At 42.1% G+C, this 21,030-nt stretch overlaps 1 protein-coding gene across 3 annotated transcripts in view; it reads left to right on the top strand.

Annotated features, from left to right (window-relative positions):
- The window catches only part of ACO1 (aconitase 1), a 63,039-nt gene that overhangs the window by 16,193 nt on the left and 25,816 nt on the right, over positions 1-21,030 (top strand). For 2 of the 3 annotated variants that reach the window (XM_027549066.1, XM_027549064.1), the window contains exons 2-6: positions 8,732-8,850; positions 12,492-12,660; positions 14,045-14,182; positions 20,620-20,689; positions 20,809-20,992. In XM_027549066.1, coding sequence (XP_027404867.1) covers positions 8,754-8,850; positions 12,492-12,660; positions 14,045-14,182; positions 20,620-20,689; positions 20,809-20,992 — 658 coding nt within the window. In that variant the 5' untranslated portion in view covers positions 8,732-8,753. Of the gene's footprint in view, positions 1-6,908; positions 6,928-8,731; positions 8,851-12,491; positions 12,661-14,044; positions 14,183-20,619; positions 20,690-20,808; positions 20,993-21,030 lie in introns of those variants that run through there. The other variant, XM_027549065.1, reaches the window with a different exon arrangement.

Here is a 21,030-nt window from a genome sequence, read left to right as displayed (position 1 = left end):
CCTTTATTGGTCATATTATTTGCAAATATTTTCTATCATTCCATAGGTTGTCTTCATTTTGCCAGTGGTTTCCTTTGCTGTGCAAAAGCTATATATTTAATTACATCCTGTGATTTATTTTTATTTTTGCTTTTGTTTCCTTTGCTTTAGGAGCAGGTCCAAAAATATATTGCTGTGGCTTAAGTCAGAGAGTGTTCCACCGATGTTTTCTTCAAGGAGTTTTATGGTTTCTGGTCTTACGTTTAGGCTTCTAATCTACTTTGAGTTTATTTTGTGTATAGTATTAGAAAATGTCCTAATGTTAACTCTTTTCCACGTAGCCATCCACTTTTCCCAGAACCACTTACTGAAGAGAGTGTCTTTTCTGCATTGTATATTCTTGCCTCCTTAACTGACCATCAGCGTGTGAGTTTATTTCTGAGCCCTCTGTTCCTCCCTGCTGATCTCTGTGTCTGTTTTGTGCTATTTCTGTTTTGTTACGTTCGTTTGTTTTATTCTTTCGATTCCACGTGTAAGTGATAATATATAGTATTTGTCTGACTTATTTCCATCAAGTCTAGTTTGCACAAATGGCAAAATTTCATTCTTTTTCATGTTGAGTAGTATTCCATTACACATATATATTATATATGTGTGTATATATGTCTCACATCTTCTTTCTTTATCCATTCATCTGTTGACGGATACTTAGGTTGCTCCCAAATCTTAGTTATTGTAAAGAGTGCTGCTTTGAACGTTGGGGTGCATGTATCTTTTCAAATTAGTGTTTGCGTTTCCTTTGGGTATATACCCAGCAGTGGAGTTGCTGGATCGTATTGTAGTTCTGGTTTTCGTTTTTTTTGAGAGCCTCCATACTGCTTTCCACAGTGGCTGTATCCATCGACATTCCTACCAACAGCATGTGACGGTTCCCTTTTCCCCACATCCTGGCCACCACTTGTTATTTGTGGTCTTTTTTCTTTTTTCTCATGAAAAATAGTTATATTATTAATTCATCTGTCTTGAAAGATTATGAGATTGTGTCTTTTTTTTTAATGCTATATGTATTTTTTTAATTTTAATTTATTTATTTTAATTGGAGGCTAATTACTTTACAATATTGTGGTGGTTTTTGCCATACATTGACATGAATCAGCCACGGATGTACATGTGTCCCCCATCCTGAACCCCACTCCCACCTCCCTCCCTATCCCATCCCTCAGGGTCATCCCAGTGCACCAGCCCTGAGCACCCTGTCTCATGTACCGGACCTGGACTGGCGATCTGTTTCACATATGGTAATATACATGTTTCAATGCTATTCTCTCAAATCATCCCACCCTCCCTCTCTCACAGAGTCCAAAAGACTGTTCTTTACATCTGTGTCTCTTGCCTGTCTCGCATACAGGGTTGTCATTACCATCTTTCTAAATTCCATATGTATGCTTTAGTATACTATATTGGTATTTTTCTTTCTGGCTTACTTCACTCTGTATAATAGGCTCCAGTTTCATCCACCTCATTAGAACTGACTCAAATGTGTTCTTTTTAATGGCTGAGTAATACTCCATTGTGTGTATGTACCACCGCTTTCTCATCCATTCGTCTGCTGATGGACGTCTAGGTTGCTTCCATGCCCTGACTATTATAAACAGTGCTGCGATGAACACTGGGGTACACGTGTCTCTTTCAATTCTGGTTTCCTCAGTGTGTATGCCCAGCAGTGGGATTGCTGGATCATAAGGCAGTTCTATTTCCAGTTTTTTAAGGAATTTCCACACTGTTCTCCACAGTGGCTGTACTAGTTTGCATTCCCACCAACACTGTAAGAGGGTTCCCTTTTCTCCACACCCTCTCCAGCATTTATTGCTTGTAGACTTTTGGATAGCAGCCTTTCTGACCGGCGTGAGATGATACGTCATTGTGGTTTTGATTTGCATTTCTCTGATAATGAGTGATGTTGCGCATCTTTTCATGTGTTTGCTGGCCATCTGTATGTCTTCTTTTCATGATATCCACTTTTATCAGTGTGAGACTGGTTTTGATTTGCAAAGCCACTGACGTTGTGGTCTTGGGTTGCGTTTTTCTGATGAGAAGCCCTGTTGAACATCTTTTCATGTGCCTGTTAACTATCTGTATACCTTAACTTTATATCTTTCTTTTTTTTATTTATTTACTTACACAATAGTATGTGAGTCTGATATTTACATCTATAGGATTGATTTGCCCTTACTCGTCTGCCTCTCTTGGAATAAACTAGTCATCCAGAACATCCAGATGGTTAAAAACTTAACCACAAGTTGTTTTCCCAAAGTTTAGCTGTCAGTCAGTTCTCTGGAATTTTGAATCATAGAAGGTTCAGTGAATGATTATAAAGCTAACTCATGAAAGTGCCAGAAGACTGTAATATGTCTAAGTAGTACTTTTTAAACTCTATTTATGGAGGATTTTAAGTTTTTTTTCCACCCCCTGCCAAGGAAATGTACTTTTAATTGGAAGGAAAATCAGATATATTTTCTTCCTCGTTCTGCCACTTACAATCCTGTGACCCCCAGGCTATCACCTTCTTTTTAGGGCCTCTATTTCCTCATTGGGGGAATGTTAGTGATATCTAAGGTTCTTTCAAGGAAGGCTCAACATTCCCTGATTTATCTCATTACATCCTCAGCATCTACTCACCTAGGGAGTGGTGGGTTTCCCTGATGGCTCAGATGGTAAAAGAATCTGCCTGCCATGCGGGAGACCTGGGTTCAATCCCTGGGTTGGGAAGATCCCCTGGAGGAGGGCATGGCAACCCACTCCACTATTCTTGCCTGGAGAATTCCCATGGACAGAGGAGCCTGGTGGGCTACAGTCTATGGGGTTGCAAAAGGGTCGGACGTGACTGAGCGCCGGAGCACAAGCACACAGGGTGTGGCGATGGGTTAATGCCATGTGGCAAGTGCACAGAGTGAAGGTGCCTCTCCAAGTCTCCCGCCCATGTCCTAAACTAAGGCCAAAGATCAGTTGGCAGCAACACTGTCTGCAGCTGGAAAGGATCCCTGCACTGAGCTTTTTACAAGGAGCACAGTTCACTTGGTAAATGTCTCAGATCTGCCCACCCATGCCTACTGTTTAGTATTTTTAGTGATTTACTTTAAAATTCTGGTGTCCAGCACTCCCTACCCCACTCCCACTCCTCCGTGCACAGAATGTACCTGTAAGGATCATGCCAAGTGACCCAGCTGGTATTTCAGGATGGGTTAGCTTTGAGAAACACCCATTTCTCTACCAAACAATTATCTTTTCTTTCAAAATCTGCACAGATGTAGTAAAGGGTTTCAGGGATAGTACAAAGGTCTCTTCTTGGATTCCTTTTGTTCAAGAACTGTCCCTGGGTCCCAATTGATTCAGAGGCAAAGGTCAGCAGTTCTGGCCTCAACACAAGTATTCAGGAAGGACAAGTGCTGAATGAGCTGCACACTCGCTGCTTAAATATAACATTTCCCCTGCTTTCCTTTCTTTTTAAAAAAAATCTCTTTTCTGCTTTTCTTTTCCTCTTTTTATCCTTTGCCTCCATGCAGTACCACCTTATTCTGTGGAACAGAAGAGGCAGCAACCCGAACATATTTCCATGTATACAGTAACCTTTCCTCTTTCCATAAAAGAAGAAACCTAGGATAACACTCCACTCTCTCCAAAACAATCCTGTTTGTTCATTCCTCTCTTTTATTAGTATTGAATGGGGGTTAGATAAAACAGAAGAAAGGGAACAATGCAGAGCAGATAGGAAAGGAATTGAAACCATGGGGTCTGTGGTTTCTCTGAATGTGGAAGTAGACAGGATTCCCTGGCCATTTGGTGGGGTTTCTAGCAAAATCACAGATCTCGGGATAATTTAGGGCCTGCAGATCCTGCAGTAATAATACTCGAGGCTTGGGGATGGGGTTTGAGGGTTCTGGAGAAGGTCAGGCAGACCTACATATATCCCTGATACCTAGATTCTACTCTGGTCTGGCTTGTCCCCAAGGCAGAGATCCTTCTCCTCACACCCTGCTTGGACTGTGGTCACTTTGGCTCCCTCTTGGGGTTCCTGAAGCACTGGGAACTCCTATAATGTCATATGAAATACAAATGATAAAGTGAGTGAAACTGTGGAGTGGCTCTGATTTCCAGAACCCTCCAGGTTTAAAGCAGGGGTTGGGGGAGGGGGGCGGGGAGTAGACATTGCCCAACTTCCAAGCAAAACCAGTTTGGGGTTGCAAAAACACAGCTGCTCTTGCTTTCCACTGACCTGGGGCTCAGAGTGGCAAGGGACATGTGGCAGTCAATGCCCAGCCCAGGCCACTGTGCTGGCTGAGCCCTAGAAAGAAGGAAAGGCAACTCAAGTATTCAAAACTGAGGCTTATAGGAGAATTTTGCAGGCCCGCAAGTCTCTTGGCTTTTTATCAACACTAGGGATTGCTTGGTGGCCTCCAGCCAGCACCTCCTTCAGATGAGGAGTTGCCACACCTAGAGAGGTGGCCCCAAGGAGCTGGTAGAGAAAGCCAGAGATCAAAGCCTAGCTCTGCCTCTAACTGGATGTTTGCCCTGCGGCGAGCTATCCATGTCTCAGAGCTGCACTATTCTCTGCTGTAAAATGAGAGTAATGATAGGCTGAAATTTACAGAGTTGTGGCCAGGGTTATAGAAGATGGTATGAAGTCAATGGTACATCCTGATACTTAGTAATTAGTAATTGGTTCGTCTGTCTCCTAACTTCTGCAAGCAAGATTTCCTTCATTTATGTACTGAAACTAGATAATTATGTAGTTTTTAAGAAAAAAGGAGGCAGATGGAGAGTGCGTTACACAACATATTTTCTATAAGAGCCACACTGGTCACCACATGTGACTGAATGAGTGAAAGCCGCTCAGTCATGTCTGACTCTTTGCAACCCCATGGACTGTGGCCCACCAGGCTCCTCTGTTCACGGGATTATCCTGGCAAGAATACTGTAGTGGGTTTCCATTTCCTTCTCCAAGGGATCTTCCCAACCCAGGGATCAAACCCAGGTCTCCCGCACTGTGGGCAGATTCTTTACCATCTGAGCCACCAGGGAGACATATATGCATCCTGAAATACCAGCTGGCATTGTAGGATGGTAGGAACGGCAAGAATCATGTAAGACTTCCAGAGCTCTGCTGGGGGCATCTGTAAGCTGTGTTGAGTCACTTCGGTCATGTCTGATTCCTTGCAACCCCATGGACTGTAGCCTGCCAGGCTCCTCTGTCCATGAGATTCTCCAAGCAAGAATACTGGAGTGCGTTGCCATGCCCTCCTCCAGGGCATCTTCCTGATCCAGGGATCAAACTTGCGTCTCATGCCTTGTGCATTGGCAAGTAAGTTCTTTACGGCTAGCGCCACCTGGGAAGCCCACATTTGTAGGCTTCAGGGAAGCGAACTGACATGTTGAGTCCTCACCGCATCATGGCAAATATGGGTACAATTTAGCAACTGGTTTGCCCATCACATTTTGGCAAACTGACCCCCTTTAGGGCTTGACAGAGAAACAGGAATGATTCAATGTTACTTAAGAATTTTTGAAGGTATGACCTGCCCACCATGCCTGGTTCAGCAAAAGGTCCCCACCACTTCCAGAGTTTCCTGGCCCAAGTTTTCTCTTTAGTTTCTTACCATTCCTCCAGAACATCTGCCAGGCTGAGTGAGAACGCAGGGCAGGGCTCGCCCATGAGCGTGTTTGGTTTGATCATTATGGTGCAGGCCCACTCAGTCGTTTAGGAAAATTTAGTTACCAACATTTGTAAATCAAGAGAGTTTGGGTGGAAATCCAGATTGCCAGCCTCGCTTGAACACCGTCCACACTGGGCTGGCATTCCTGCATGCAGCCTGTGGCTGGAGCCAAGTGGGTGCTGCTCCCTTGGCTGGGCAAGCAATGCCTGAGCTGCCTGGCCGGGCGCTGCCTGCTTCCCTTGTTCAGAGCCCCTTCCTGAACTGGGGTGGTGTTTTGGTTTCATTCCCTCACCATCTTACACATCTCCCTTCCATGGTACCTCACCGCCTTCTGAACTAAGTGGGCGTTCCTCACCTGACCCTCCACACCGTCCAGCAATGATTCTCAGACTGGGCACCTTCTAGAGACACCTGGGAGATTATTGGGTCCTGCTGCTTCCCCAGTCCCTTCTGATTCAGCAGCTTGGGGAGCGGGGTTGGGACTCAGGAGTCTATTTTTAACAAGAACGATCCCCAGGTAATTCTCCTGCAGATGACCTGGGATGCGTGCTTTTGTAAATAGAGCTGCAGCATGCCCCAGCGTCCCCTGCTGGCCTTTCTTTAGTTTCAGCTCCAGAATTCCTAGAGAAGGCAGTCCCTTGGCCTTTAGTCTCCCCCACCAAATTGCAGCTCCAGCAAAAACCACGTGGGATGGGACTTCCACGGCGGCGGCCCACTGGTTAAGACTTTGCCATCCAATGCAGGGAGTACCGGTTCGATCCCTGGTTGGGGAGCGAAGATCCCACATGCCTTGAGGCCCAAAAACCAGGACATACACAACAGAAGCAATACTATAACAAATTCAATAAAGATTAAAAAAAAAAAAAATGTGTGTCCAGGGGAAAGAAGCCACTCCTGGCAACAAGGTGCTGATCAGATCCGTTTCCCCGCCCCCACCCCACCCACTCCACCTCTACACAGACACACACACTCACACACTCTCTCTCACACACACATGCCTTTCCACTGCATTCTCCCTCCATTACAGGTGCCCAGACCATCCTGGCCCTCCTGCACGGGGAACTCCAGGAAGGCAGGGCTACTCCTCACTCAGCTGCCTGTCATCAGAACAGCCCAGCACTGGACTTCAGACAGAGTGAATGAACACATTCTCGCTCTCAAGTTTCAACTCATTTTCAAACAACTTTATTTGTCCTCAGTTTAAAATGCAAACAATACCAAAGGATATTCGATGAATGTGAGTCATCTTCCCAGTCCTGACTTTGAGGCCTCTGTCCCTCTTAAGGGGCTTCCCTCTTGGCTCAGACAGTAAAGAATCTGCGTGCAGTGTAGGAGTCCCAGGTTTGATCCCTGGGTTGGGAAGATCCCCTGGAGAAGGGAATGGCAACCCACTCCAGTATTCTTGTCTGGAGAATCCTGTGGACAGAAAAGCCTGGCAGGCTACAGTCCATGGGGTCGCAAAGAGTTGGACACAACTGAGCAACTTTAACTCACTCATTCCCTAAAGGAACCAGTCTGTTTTGTGTCTTGATGAAAACATGGGCCTGTCTCTGGAGACAAGGGCCACTGTCACTGTTCATCCTCACAAACAGTTGTTTTCTCTACAAACTGTCCTCGGTTTACAATGGTTCAGCTTACAATTTTTTTTTTTTTTTTTTTTTACCACTTTGGTGCAAAAGCGATAGGCACTCAGTAGAAACACACTTTGAGTTTTGAGTTTTGATCCTTGCCTGGGCTGGTGCTACGCAGTACTGTACTCTGCTGTGATCGCGAGTAGCTGTAGCCGCAGCTCCCAGTCAGTCACGCCATCACCGGGATGAACAACCTCACAGCCGTTCTGTACTCAAACAGCCACTCTGTTTTCCATTTTCAGTACAGTAGTCAATACATTACGTGAGATATTCAACTCTGTGTTGGGTTATCTTATCCAACTGTAAGCTAGCGTTAAAGAGTCCTGAGAATATCCGCGGTAGGCTTGGCTAAACTGTGAGGTTCAGTAGCGTAGTACATTAAATGCATTTCAGCTTATGGTATTTCCAATTTATGATGGGTTTGTCGAGATACATATCTTTTCATTTTTTTCATTTTATAGTAATATGTTGATCATTTCATATCAGTCATCCCCAAAATAGGTTGGACAAAAGTTCATATTTATTCATAAAACCTTGGATTAAGTAAGGAAATTTTACTATTCTTATATAGTAATTAAGACTGAAGAGTGGACTGGTAAGGATTTTCGCCAAAGCGGTAGATCTAGAAAGCAAGTCTTCCAGCTCCTACGCTGGAGTGTTTTGCTCTAAGTCGTATAGTTATTTGAATCACTGTTTATCTGTATGGTTCAGGCCAGATCTTTTTTGTTCACCGCTTACAATTTATAAAAAGATACAGGAGAAGTTCTGCCCAGAGCTGGGGTAAAGGGTCCTCTCCAGACTTACTTGGGAGTCTGGCCTTTTATACATCCACCAGGTACCTTAAAGGTTCCTTGATGTGAACACACTCTTGCTACCATTATGTAAAAGTGAGTCCACAAGACTTCTAACTAACAAGTTTATTTAAAATGCTGCAGAGGCAGTTACAGAAGAAACCAGCTGTTTTCAAGCCTGCTCTCCCAGAGTTCAGGTTTTATGTAGTTTTACAATGTCACCTGCTCCTACCTCTTACCTCCTGTCAAGCAAAGCATGAATCCAGCTCAGATGTTCATGTGTTGGCAATTTCCCGTGTGACACCCTTCATTTCCCTTCTGCCTCATGTCTTATCAGTGCAATCATGTTGGAAAGTTGTAGATATAAGACAAAAGAAGTTTGGAATTGTACACTCTTGAGAGGTAAATGCTAGCTTTCACAGGAGCTTCACAGAGGTCATTTTCTTTGCTAAGAATATCATTCTGATATTCGTGTCCCACCTTCCCACCACTCTGAAAAGATAATAAGTGATTTCTTGAAGTCATTGTGTATCATAATTGTTAAAGAGGGCAAATACTCATTGGAATAAATAAGATCCAGCTTTGAGAGGAGAAATTAAATGTTCTCTGTCCTTTTCAGGGACACCTGGTCATCAGGAATCATGAGCAACCCATTTGCACACCTTGTTGAGCCTTTGGATCCTGCACAACCAGGAAAGAAGTTCTTCAATTTGAATAAATTGGAGGATTCCAGATATGGTAGGTACATGGCTCTTTGATATAAATGCTCTGATAGCAATCGGCATATCAGTTGCATAATAACTAAACTACCTAATAAATCAGCCTTTAGGAGAGTTGGAAGAGGGAGTAGCAGAGAATGGCTGAATGGTCTTGGATTAACCACAGAAACACACACACACACCCTTCTTACATTGCTCATTTTCAAGTAGATAATGATTATATACATATAACATTTATGTAACACTTGGTATAGAGAGTGTTTGTACATGTATATTATTTAATCTGAATAACAAGCCTGTCAGGCTATATTCAAAAACATTAAAAAGTCCTGAGGAAGCTGAGGCCCAGAGAGAGTCGATGACATGGTTAAATAACAGCTATGTAGGTAAGGAGGCAGCCAGCGGCAACAGTCAGGCCGCTGGGTGGCGGATTGGCCCTAGGACGAGCAGTGGCAGCAGAGAGGCTGGGGAGCCCTGCGCTCCTGGGTTTCCTCCAACATCAGTCAGCTCCAGCCAACAGCTCCAGCAGGGCCTTTGCCCAGGCCCCCGGGTGGAATGTTGGCCAACACGCCCAGCAACCAGTGAAGGTTTACACACTCAACGAGAACCAGCAGTGGGACAGCCAGGGCACTGGGCATGTCCTCCAGCTACGTGGAACAGTGGAAGGGCACGTGCCTGCTAGTCAGGGCCTGACAAGACGTGGGCCACTGGAGACGGGAATGGCAAACCACTCCAATATTCTTGCCTTGAGAACCCCATGAACAGTAGGAAAAGGCAAAAAGATATGACACTGAAAGATGAGCCTCCCAAGTCTGTAGGTGTCCAGTATGCTACTGGGGAAGAGCAGAGAAACAGCTTCAGAAAGAATGAAGAGGCTGAGCCAAAGTGGAAAGGACACCCAATTGTGCTGTGTCTGGTGGTGAAAGTAAAGTCGGATGCTGTAAAGAACAGTGTTGAATAGGAACCTGGAATGTTAGGTCCATGAATCAAGGTACACTGGATGTGGTCAAACAGAAAGTGGCAAGAGTGAACATTGGCATTTTAGGAATCACTGAACTAAAATGGGAATGGGAGACGTTAATAACGATGATTATTATATTGACTACTGTGGACATGAATCCCTTAGAAGAAAATGGAGTAGCCCTCACAGTCAACAAGAGAGTCTGAAATGCAGTACTTGGGTGCAGTCTCAAAAATGGGAGAATGATCTCTGTTCGTTTCTAAGGCAAACCACTGAACATCACAGTAATTCAAGCCTATGCCCCAACCACTAATGCCAAAGAAGCTAAAGTTCAACAATTCTATGAAGACCTACAAGACCTTCAAGAACTAACAACAACAACAAAAAATGTCCTTTTCATTATAGGGGACTGGAATGCAAAAGTAGGAAGTCAAGAGATACCTGGAGTAACAGGCATGTTTGGTCTTGGAGTACAAAATGAAGCAGGGCAAAGGCTAACAAAAGTTTCGCCAAGAGAACATACTGGTCAGAGCAAACATCCTTTTCCAACAACACAAGAGACAACTCTACATATGGACATCACCAGATGGTCAACACCAAAATCAGATTGATTATATTCTTTGTAGCCAAAGATGGAGAAGCTGTATACAGTCCACAAAAACAAGACCTGGAGCTAACTGTGGCTCAGATCATGAACTCCTTATAGCCAAATTCAGACTTAAATTGAAGAAAGTGGGGAAAACCACTAGACCATTCAGGTATGACCTAAATCAAATCCCTTATGATTATACAGTGGAAGTGAGAAATAGATTCAAGGGATTAGATCTGGTAGACAGAGTGCCTGGAGAACTATGGACGGAGGTTTATAACACTGTCCAGGAGGTGGTGACCAAATCCATCCCCAAGAAGAAGAAATGCCGGAAGGCAAAATGGTTGTCTGAGGAGGACTTACAAACAGCTGAGAAAAGAAGAGAAGCAAAAGGCAGGGAAAGATACACCAAACTGAATGCAGAGTTCCAGAGAAAAGCAAAGAGAGATAAGAAAGCCTTAAGTGAACAATGCAAATAAATAGAGAAAAAACAACAGAATGGGAAAGACTAGAGATCTCTTCAAGAAAATAGAGATTCCAAGGGAACATTTAATGCACAGATGGGCACAATAAAGGACAGAAACAGCAAGGACCGAACAGAAGCAGAAGAGATTAAAAAGAGGTGTCAAGAATACACAGAACTGTACAGAAAAAGTTCTTAATGACCCAGATAACCACGATGGTGTGATCACTCACCTAGAGCCAGATTTCCTGGAGTGTGAAGTCAAGTGGGCCTTAGGAAGCATTCCTACAAACAAAGCTAGTGGAGGTGATAGAATTCCAGCTGAGCTATTTCAAATCCTAAAAGATGATGCTGTGAAAGTGCTGCACTCAATATGCCAGCAAATCTGGAAAACTCAGCAATGGCCACAGGACTGGAAAAGATCAGTTCTCATTCCAATCCCAAAGGGTAATGCAAAGGAATGTTCAGACTGCCACACAATTGTACTCGTTTCACATGCTAGCAAGGTAATGCTCAAAATCCTTCAAGCTAGGCTTTAGCAGTAAGTATATCTTCCAGATGTACAAGCTGGATTTGGAAAAGGCAGGGGTACCAGAGATCAAATTGCCGACATCCACTGGATCAAACCAGTCAAACCTAAAGGAAATCTACCCTGAATATCCAATGGAAGGACCGATGCTGAAGCTGAAGCTCCAATTCCTTGCCCACCTGATGCCCACCTGATTCACTGGAAAAGACCCTGATGCTGGGAAAGACTGAGGGCAAGAGTAGAAGGGAACGACACAGGATAAGGTGGTTGGATGGCATCACTGACTCAGTGGACATGAGTTTGCGCAAACTCAGGGAGATAGTGACGGACAGGGAAGCCTGACGTGCTACAGTTCATGGTGTGCAGCGTGAGACACAACTTGGCAACTGAACAGCAACAAAAAGAGCAGAAGAGGATGAAAACACAAGCCTGTTTTGTCCCAACTCCTATGCTTTTCTGCCTTTGTGCTCTTTCCTTCTCTGGATAATACTAGTGAATAATTCTTATGTATCAAGTTGAACCACTTCTTTTATAAGCAAAATAAATTTTCTTAAAAATTACCATTGTCTTATTCTAAAAAACATGGTTACCAATGACCATACTCCATGGAGTTTAGGTGTTTATTTCCTTTGAAAGGTATATATGACTATTCTTTGGTCTTATTTTAATCATCGTAAAGGGGTTATTTTCTCATTTTTTACACACTGAGGTTTCATAACAAATACTACTCTGTATGTGTGTATGTGTATTTTACTCACTAACAGTAATACAGCAAATTAAATAATCTAGACTGATTTCCTTCATGATAACTTAAGGGAAGCTCTGTTACTGGATTCCAAGGCTAGGCAGCCACTGGCTATGAAAGAATTAACTGTAATATTTTACTTTTGCCTAGGCTGCAGGTATTTTCTAATAACTGAATGTCTCAAGCCCATTCAATATTCTTATATTTCAAATTGTTGAAATCAGTTTAAATTTACTCTCTTTCCTTGTTGAAAGACTACCGGGGATGTTGCCTTGTATCAAGTTTGGATGGAGATTGGCTTTAAAGAGCTCTGATAATAAGATGTCTCATGGATTTTTGTTTGTTTTGTTATGCTTTCTCCTTTTATTCCTAGGATCCTTACCATTTTCTATCAGAGTTCTCCTGGAGGCAGCCATTCGGAACTGTGATCAATTTTTGGTGAAAAAAAATGATGTTGAAAATATCCTGAATTGGAAGGTCATGCAGCATAAGAACATAGAAGTGCCCTTTAAGCCTGCCCGAGTCATCCTACAGGACTTTACGTGAGCCTCGTGTCACCTTACTCTCTGTTTCTCTCCCTCCCTTGTCGGCCTGTAGAGAAGGCTTTTTAAAGGCAAAAACAAAAAAACAACACAGTGATTGTGTGATTTTTCACTCAATATTCAGAGACACTTGAAAGCAAAAGAGGGCGGTCATCCCAGATGGCAAGAGATAATCTCAGGGATGATACTCATCCACCTTTTCAGTGGCGGAGATCATTGTCCTTAGTCTTGAAGATCCTAGTCCTCAGTGTACTAGCAAAAAAGGTGAAAGAGACAGCATGAAGTGGAACTGTCTTAGAATCTTTTCTCCCCCACATCCTGTCACCCAGGGAGCCAGGTTTTAAACAGACATCCTTGGAATGTTGATATGTATCACCGGAGGGGAGAAGTAGTTTGCAAGGCCTTATGTGTTGCTGTTAAGTCTCTGCTCACACCCTGCTAGTCCCAAGAACCGCTTCCCATCACAGCCCCACTTAAAAAAAAAAAAAATCTATCTATTTATTTGTTCATTTTTGGCTGCACTGGGTCTTTATTGCTGCCCTCGGGCTTTTAGCTGCAGTGAGCAGGGAATACTCTATAGTCGTGGTATGCTGGCCTCTCATTGCGGCGGCCTCTCTTGTTGTAGAGCACAGGCTCTCAGTACATGGGCTCCAGGAGCTGCGGCTCCTGGGCTCTAGAGCACAGGCTCAGTAGTTGTGGCACACAGGCTGAGTTGCCTTGGGACATATGGGATCTTCCCGGATCAGGGATTGAAGCCGTGTCCCCTGCATTGGCAGGTGGGTTCTCAATCAGTGGGCCACCAGGGAAGCCCTTCACCCCTTCACAGACTACCTTTTCATTTTTTTAAACAATGTTATTTTATTCCTTCTGGCGACCAAATTTCATTTTTTTAGAGGATGATTACTCATATTTTAGTCTCTAATATAATAAAAAGGAAGGATGCATTTAATATAAACTTGATTCACAGCCGCTTTTCTGAGTTACATCCATTCCTTTAAATTTGAAGTTGAAGGGTGTGATCTCTGTCTTGCCCAGGACTTTCTAGCCCACCATGTGAGTAGGGAACAGTAATAACAGAAAAAGTTCCCAAGTTATTAAGTGCCAGCTTTCTGACAGTTTCTCTGCCTAAACCACATTGGTTGTGAACTTTAATGCAGGAATAAAATTGCATATAGAGGTACCACTCAGCCATGATGCTCATTACTGATGTGATTTCCACTCAAGGAAATATATTTAGCAGCTTTCACTTTTCTGACATCTATCATTTGCTCCACTGGTGAGACAGCCCTCTTGCCAATATTTTCAGTAGAAACAAAAGCTGGAAAAAACCCGCATAACACTTGTTTAACAGATTTGTCTTCTGCTTAATTCTCCCATTTCTTAGGGGTGTGCCAGCTGTGGTTGACTTTGCTGCCATGCGTGATGCTGTGAAAAAGTTAGGAGGCAATCCAGAGAAAATAAACCCCATCTGTCCTGCTGATCTTGTCATTGATCATTCCATCCAGGTTGATTTCAACAGAAGGTGAGAGACCAGGATTAATATTTGGGTTTTCTGCTTTGTGCAAAATCTTGGAGTATAAGTCTTGTGTATGTGTGTATCGTTAAATAAAAGAAGAAAAATCTTTAAAAGATATATTCAGAAAAACTCAAACTTACTATATATTTTCCCTTGAAGTTTTTTTTTTTTTTTTTAAGTGATGGGGACATTAATCTCTTTTTTCTTTCTATTTACTTCCTTCGGGGGAGCAGGCTGTGTTTAAGCTTGAAGTTTGGGTGAAAATCACAAACAGATTTCTGCCAGGGGAGCTTGTTAGTACAAGTATGTGTGTGACCTTAAAAGAGTTTTGGTGTTTTGTTTTGCTTTTTCTAACCACTGGATCCTTATTCTTCTTTTAATTCCAAGTAATTATTTTATATCTAGCCATCTCTGCCTCTCCACACAAGTGTCCATAATGTCCGTACCTTTCTTTTCCGCTGTTCCTTCTACTGTTCGGGATACCTGCTTCTCTCTTCCTGCCATAACCCTACCAATAACCTACCAGTAAAATCTCAGTGTCGGTAGATGATAAAAATGTATCTCTTAAACATCTACCAATTAGTTGGGAGGTCCGCTAACCTCAGCTGAGTGCGGTTGGGCAACTGTGCCTCACCCAGCCTTGACTGGGTTGACTGCTTACACTGCACACCTGCAGGGCAGCTGGGCCTGCCCCATTCTCTGTGGGCTGCTTTGGGAGCCCAGGCTAAAGGAGAAAGCAGCTGTCTGGGAATCACAGAGGCTTGAGAGAGCAAGCGGGAACCTGCAGTATCTGTCGAAGCCTTGATGAGGGACTGACGTCTGATCACTTCTGTTCACAATGACATTAATTATAGCAAGGCCCGAGGTCGAGCCCAAAGTCAGGGGTGGAGGCATACACTCCAGTAACTGCAAGATTACACAACAAGGATATGAATACAGGGAGGGCAGCCAGGTACTGCTAGAAGGCTGATACCTTCACCTAGAAATATAACTAAGTAAAATTATTTCCAACTTTAGATAGAACCTTAGTTAAAAGGAAAGAACTGTTCTGCATACAATGCTGGGAAAATCAATTCTTTGGTAGAAAAAACAGTACCTATGATTGAAAGCATTAATATTTTTAAAATTAAATCATCAAACATTTAGAAGAAAATGTAACTTTATATGTGTCAGATGTCTGGATGAGAAAGACTTTTCTCAATTGAGAGGCAATGAATGAAACAAAGGCACAAAAACTATAGATGTAAGGACTTCAAAGCTAACAGGAGATAACTTGAACAATATTTTCAATAGAGTTAATAGCCTTAATATATACAGAGTATGTGTAACCTATTAAAAAAAAAAGAAAAGAAACAGTAAAACCCAGCAAATAAATGGGCAAAGGGAAGTAGACATGTCACAGTAAAAGAAAATGGTAAACAGTATATAAAGCCTTTTCAACTTTACAAGTAATAAAAAGGTAAATTAAACCCTTGAGATACCATTTTCTCTTATCAACATAGTTAAGATTAGAAAATAAATGTTATTAATTATAAAGGTGTCATGATGGAGACACTTTTATACACTGCTGATAGAGCTGGAAATTAGAAATAATGAAAGCACTGTGTATTTGGATCGTTAGAAATTGCCATATCCTTTGTCCTGCGATTTCTACTTCTAAACATATCCTTTATAGATTTCTGAAATTCAGCAGAAGCTTAGTGACTAAATAGTGCTCTTTAAAGTATTATTTATAATAGAGAAAACCTAAAAGCATTCTATGTGTCCCAACAAACGAGAGTGATTTATTAAATTATATACATCCTTAAAATAAATATATTAAGTAACCTTTAGGGTTATATTTAAATCCTTAATAACACTTGGAACATGCTCATGTGTTAGCTCAAGGAGCCAGGTAGAAATTGCCTGTGTAGAGTGATCTCAGTTCAATGAAAAGCTGCTGCTGCTAAGTCGCTTCAGTCGTGTCCGACTCTGTGCGACCCCATAGATGGCAGCCCACCGGGCTCCCCTGTCCCTGGGGATTCTCCAGGCAAGAACACTGGAGTGGGTTGCCATTTCCTTCTCCATGAAAGTGAAAAGTCAAAGTGAGGTCTCTCAGTCGTGTCCGACCCTCAGCAACCTCATGGACTGCAGCCTTCCAAGCTCCTCTGTCCATGGGATTTTCCAGGCAAGAGTATTGGAGTGGGGTGCCATTGCCTTCTCTGCAATGAAAAGCTAGGCAGAGGTTAAAGAATTGGAAAGAGAGGTGCCAAACTGCTAAGCGATTGTAACTATTCTTTATTTTTACAATAAGAAGCTGTTGTTTTTATAATAGAAGTTCATTTAAGAATGTGAAACCAACCGCACAAAGGGGAAAAAAACCCAAAACCTCTATTGGCTTCCTTGGCAATTTAAGCGGGTTTCATACAGGCTTAAGAGAATCGTAGAAACTGGCCATTCTCAAATTAGTATTGACAATATCCAAACCAGAAAAATTCAGGAATCGAGAGAAATCTGCTTTGTCTCCTGAACTGTCAGTTCTTGGAACAAGCAGACTGGATACTTGCCAGCTCTTTCCTTTCCTTTGGACTCTAAACCCATCCTTAGGCTTTTTTTTTTTTTTTTTTTCCCTTAAATTACATGAGCTCAATCTAATATTTTGATTTCAAAGGGAAGAGTTAAAAATACACAAACTATTGTCCTATTGAAGAGTAAGTATGTTTCCTAAAGTCCCACTTTAGAAATGAATAAAAAGTAAGCTCACAAAGGCAAAGGAGAAGAGAGTGGCAGAGGATGAAATGGTTGGATGGCATCACTGACTCAATGGACACAAGTTTGAGCAAACTCCGGAAGATAGTGAAGGACAAGGAAGTCCATGGGGTCACAAAGAGTCGGACACGGTTTAGCAGCTGAACAACAACCTCACAAAATCATAGGCCACTTTTATCTTTCTTGAAGACTCTTATTGGTCTTCATGGATTTACCTTTATTTCCCTTGCCTGGAAGGTAAAAATACTGGTGGAGACAAAATTGCAATTGTTTTAATGTCTGAAGTTATTTGACGCAAAACTCAAAGAACTCCTGACTCTCTAAGTAGGTAAAGAATCTGAATCAGCACCAACTGTGACTTGGTTTCCTCTTTAAGCTGTGACATCTATCAACTCTGGTTTCAATTTTTTATGGACCTTTTTCATTTACACTGTAACACTGAAAATATTGTTTTGAAAAACGCAAAGTCCAAGGTTGAGCTTTGATCCAAAATGATACCCAAATCTAACAAACACTTTTTTTTTTTTAATTCAAGAGAAACATTTCTGTAAGAAGCATTTTCATTGCTAGTGTTTTGTTTTTATTTCTTGAGTTTGGTTTTGCAATTTGACCTCCCAGTCTGTTTCCTCATTTTTGTAAAGAATTAAATGTGATACGTCTCAGCTTTTGTGGAACTCTGTGCTGTGGGCTTTTTTCCAGCTATTTCCAGAAATGAACTAGTACAACTGGGTAAGGGGTGGCAGGATGGTGAATTTTCTCAGTTAAGTATTTCTAAACTTTTTCCTTGGTTTGAATATTAGTAATTGGCTTCACACTATCTTTAGGGATCAAGGATCTAACTAATGCATAATTATAATGTTTTGCAAAGTTATCTCAGAAATAATCTTTTTTAAAATCCCAACAAGAATATAACAATTTCCAACCAGATTTCAAGCATGTCCGAACTACGAACTATTTCCTCTATAAATATTTTCTGTGAATTTCTGGAGTACCATTAAATGTAATACTCAGAAACTTTGAACTACATCCAGATCTGATTTCAACTTATGTAAATAAGGGGACATTTCCTCTTTAATCTGTGAGGCCATTCACATTCAGAGATCTTATTAAAAACTCACCAGGTTGGGTAAATGTAGGGCAGTTCTGAGTGGTGGAAAACTCTGAATTCTGGGTCTGTTTATTCATTTCAATAACTAGAACTAAGTTAAAGAAACAGCCAAGGTTAGCATGAAAGTTGTTCTGTTTTAGTGACTAAAAGGGTTGTTGTTGGTGGGTTTCTTTTTTTTTTTTTTTAACTTAGAATTAACATATTATAAAGCAGCCTAAACATTCTGGCTTCTGCTTGTCCTGTGACTGTGTCATTTGTATCAAACTGATGGTCCCAAAATTCTGTGGGTTAAATGATCTTCTTCCAGCCCTGCTTCTGCTGTAAGGAGCTCTGATATCCTTCTAGAGACAGGAGGATGAGGCATAATGACTGGGAGTCCTTGTGTGCTCAGAGTACGGCAGAAGAGATGGAGCAGGGCCATACATGATTAAAAATAATGTTCCAAGATGCCTTTCCTTTTTTTTTTTATTAAAAATAATTCTATTTAACAGACCTATTGTGTGCTAGTATTTGTTCAAGAAGCAGGTTAGTCTTAAAAAGCAGAGAGATTAGAGAATGCATAGCTTGAATGCAGTTAATAAGTGTAGGAATGAAATTTCTAACTTGGAGAGTTGGGAGATTCTTCCAGGAGTATCACTTAATCTAGGTCCCCAGGAATGTTTACCACAAGGAACTGGAAAGGCATTCTACACAGAGAGAACAGAGCATGCGAAGGCATGAGGAAAGTGTAGTGTGGGAGAGTATGAAGGCCACAGTGCCGCTGAAGCTGAAAGTTTGGACTGGAGGATGGGAGAGAGTGCATGGAGGAAGTCTGAGGTCAGACTGAAGGACCTTGTTTTTTAAAGAAAAGGATTTGTACTTTATTTAGAAAATGGGATCCCCTGGCAGATTCAGCATGGGTTGTGATGATCTGTATTTTGGAAAACCAAATTCTGGTGACAGTACAAAAGATAGGTTGACTAGATTGAGAGAAACAAGACAGGAGGCTATTTCTGGAATAAATACTCTGATAGCTGTAGGTACTAAGTGGGAGAAGAGGAGATCATTAGATGAGAGATGGACAGATAAGAACAAGAAGGAGATGCAGGGAGGAAGGTCACACATTAGGATTTGACCTGTTGCATTTGTGGTGCCCAAAGTGTTCCTGGTGTAGATGCTCAGGATACATTGGGAATATGGATCTGGACCTGAAGACACAGGAGAGGACTAGAGGGATGGAGCCCTCAGTGTACTAGGATGAAGGTGGAGGGATGGAGCCCTCAGTGTACTAGGATGAAGGTGGAGGACCTGAAGACATGAGTGGGGACCGGAGGGATGAAGCCCTCAGTGTACTTGGAAAAATTATCTAATCTTTCTGTGCCTTGGCTTCCTCTTCTATACATTGGGATGATAGTAGTACCTACGTGAGGGGTTGTTATGATGATTGAGTGAGTTCATGTGTGTAAAGTCTGTATGCCTCTTGCGATCTCGCATGTTGGCTTCTGCTGTAATTATTATGGTAGTTGTCGCTGTTACAATACCAGCACCACTGCTGCAGTTTCTGGAACTACTACTGCAAGGAGACAGTATAGGGATTTAGAACATCGATGCTGGAGTCAAACTGCCTGGGTTTCAGTACCAACTCCATCATTTACTTGCTGGGTAGTCTTGAGCACCTTACCTTCTGTCTGTCTCCTTTTGAAAAAAATGTGGATATTAGTTGCCCCTAACTTGAAGGGCTATTTTGAAGACTAAATTAGAAAATAAATGTAAAGCACTTTAGTGCCTAGCTCTTGTAATGTCAGTAAGCGTTAACTATCAATTAGTGAGGCCTGACTTGGCTCTTAGCTATTAATTTTACCGTCCTTTCCTATGTTCACTCAGTCCATGACACATAGTTTACAAATGCTTCCTGTGTGCTAAGCATGCAGAGTTACCACTATGACTTACTCTACCTTGACTCAAAACAATGTAGTTTGATTATAAAAATTCTAGAAAAGCTTCCTGATGCTCTGCATTGTCCATGTCCTTCCTGATGGATGGAATGACTTTGAGCAAACTTTGGCATGTATTTTGGGTTTTATAGATGTTCTTGGGTGGCACCATCTGCCCTGTAAACCTCCATTTGGAGGATAGGAGGTTGTGATCCTACAAATTCCTGTGCCTCCTGGCATCACTGGGTTCCTGTCCCCAACATAAAACAGATGAAAATGCCAGGCCCAGGCATGGCTCAGCTCAGAGAGGTGTCGTAACAAAGCCACAGATGAGAAAGATGTATGGAAAGAAGGCTTCTTTAAGAATCTAAACTGCTGTTCTCCTCATAAATGTCTTAAGTCTGTTCCTAAGACTCAGACTTTATGATTAGAATAGTTTTTACTTAGATTCACTCAATGTTTTCTACCTACCATGTTTAAAGGCATTGTAAAAAAAATCACCTGAATCAAAAATAAAGTTGTTTTTCCTTTAATTAACTCTTCTTTGCCATGTGAATAAATGTATTACCACCCAACAGGCCTACAGATGATATGCCATTTGGTTTATTATCATCAATAACTTTGGTAACATTTCAAGCCTTAAAATTTATTTGTTTAGTTGTTCTCTTTGACAGGGCAGACAGTTTAAAGAAGAATCAAGACTTGGAATTTGAAAGAAATAAAGAACGATTTGAATTTTTAAAGGTACGGGCAGAGCTTGGTTCCATTGATTGATTCTTCATACGTGTGGGGCGTGAGGGAGAGGTGAGCTGCATAAACGTGTGTCTGGCATTCACAGTGTTCCTCCCATTTCTCAACCCTAGTGGGGCTCTCAGGCCTTTCACAACATGAGGATTATTCCACCGGGCTCAGGAATCATCCACCAGGTGAATCTGGAGTATTTGGCAAGAGTGGTCTTTGATCAGGATGGATATTACTACCCAGACAGCCTTGTGGGCACAGATTCGCACACCACCATGATTGATGGTTTGGGTGTCCTTGGTTGGGGTGAGTGCTTTTTCGGGTTCCTATTCGTATATGCTGGT

Source organism: Bos indicus x Bos taurus, chromosome 8, assembly GCF_003369695.1.
Source record: "Bos indicus x Bos taurus breed Angus x Brahman F1 hybrid chromosome 8, Bos_hybrid_MaternalHap_v2.0, whole genome shotgun sequence".
Classification (NCBI taxonomy): domain Eukaryota; kingdom Metazoa; phylum Chordata; class Mammalia; order Artiodactyla; family Bovidae; genus Bos; species Bos indicus x Bos taurus.
This window is presented reverse-complemented; position numbering and strand designations above follow the sequence as displayed.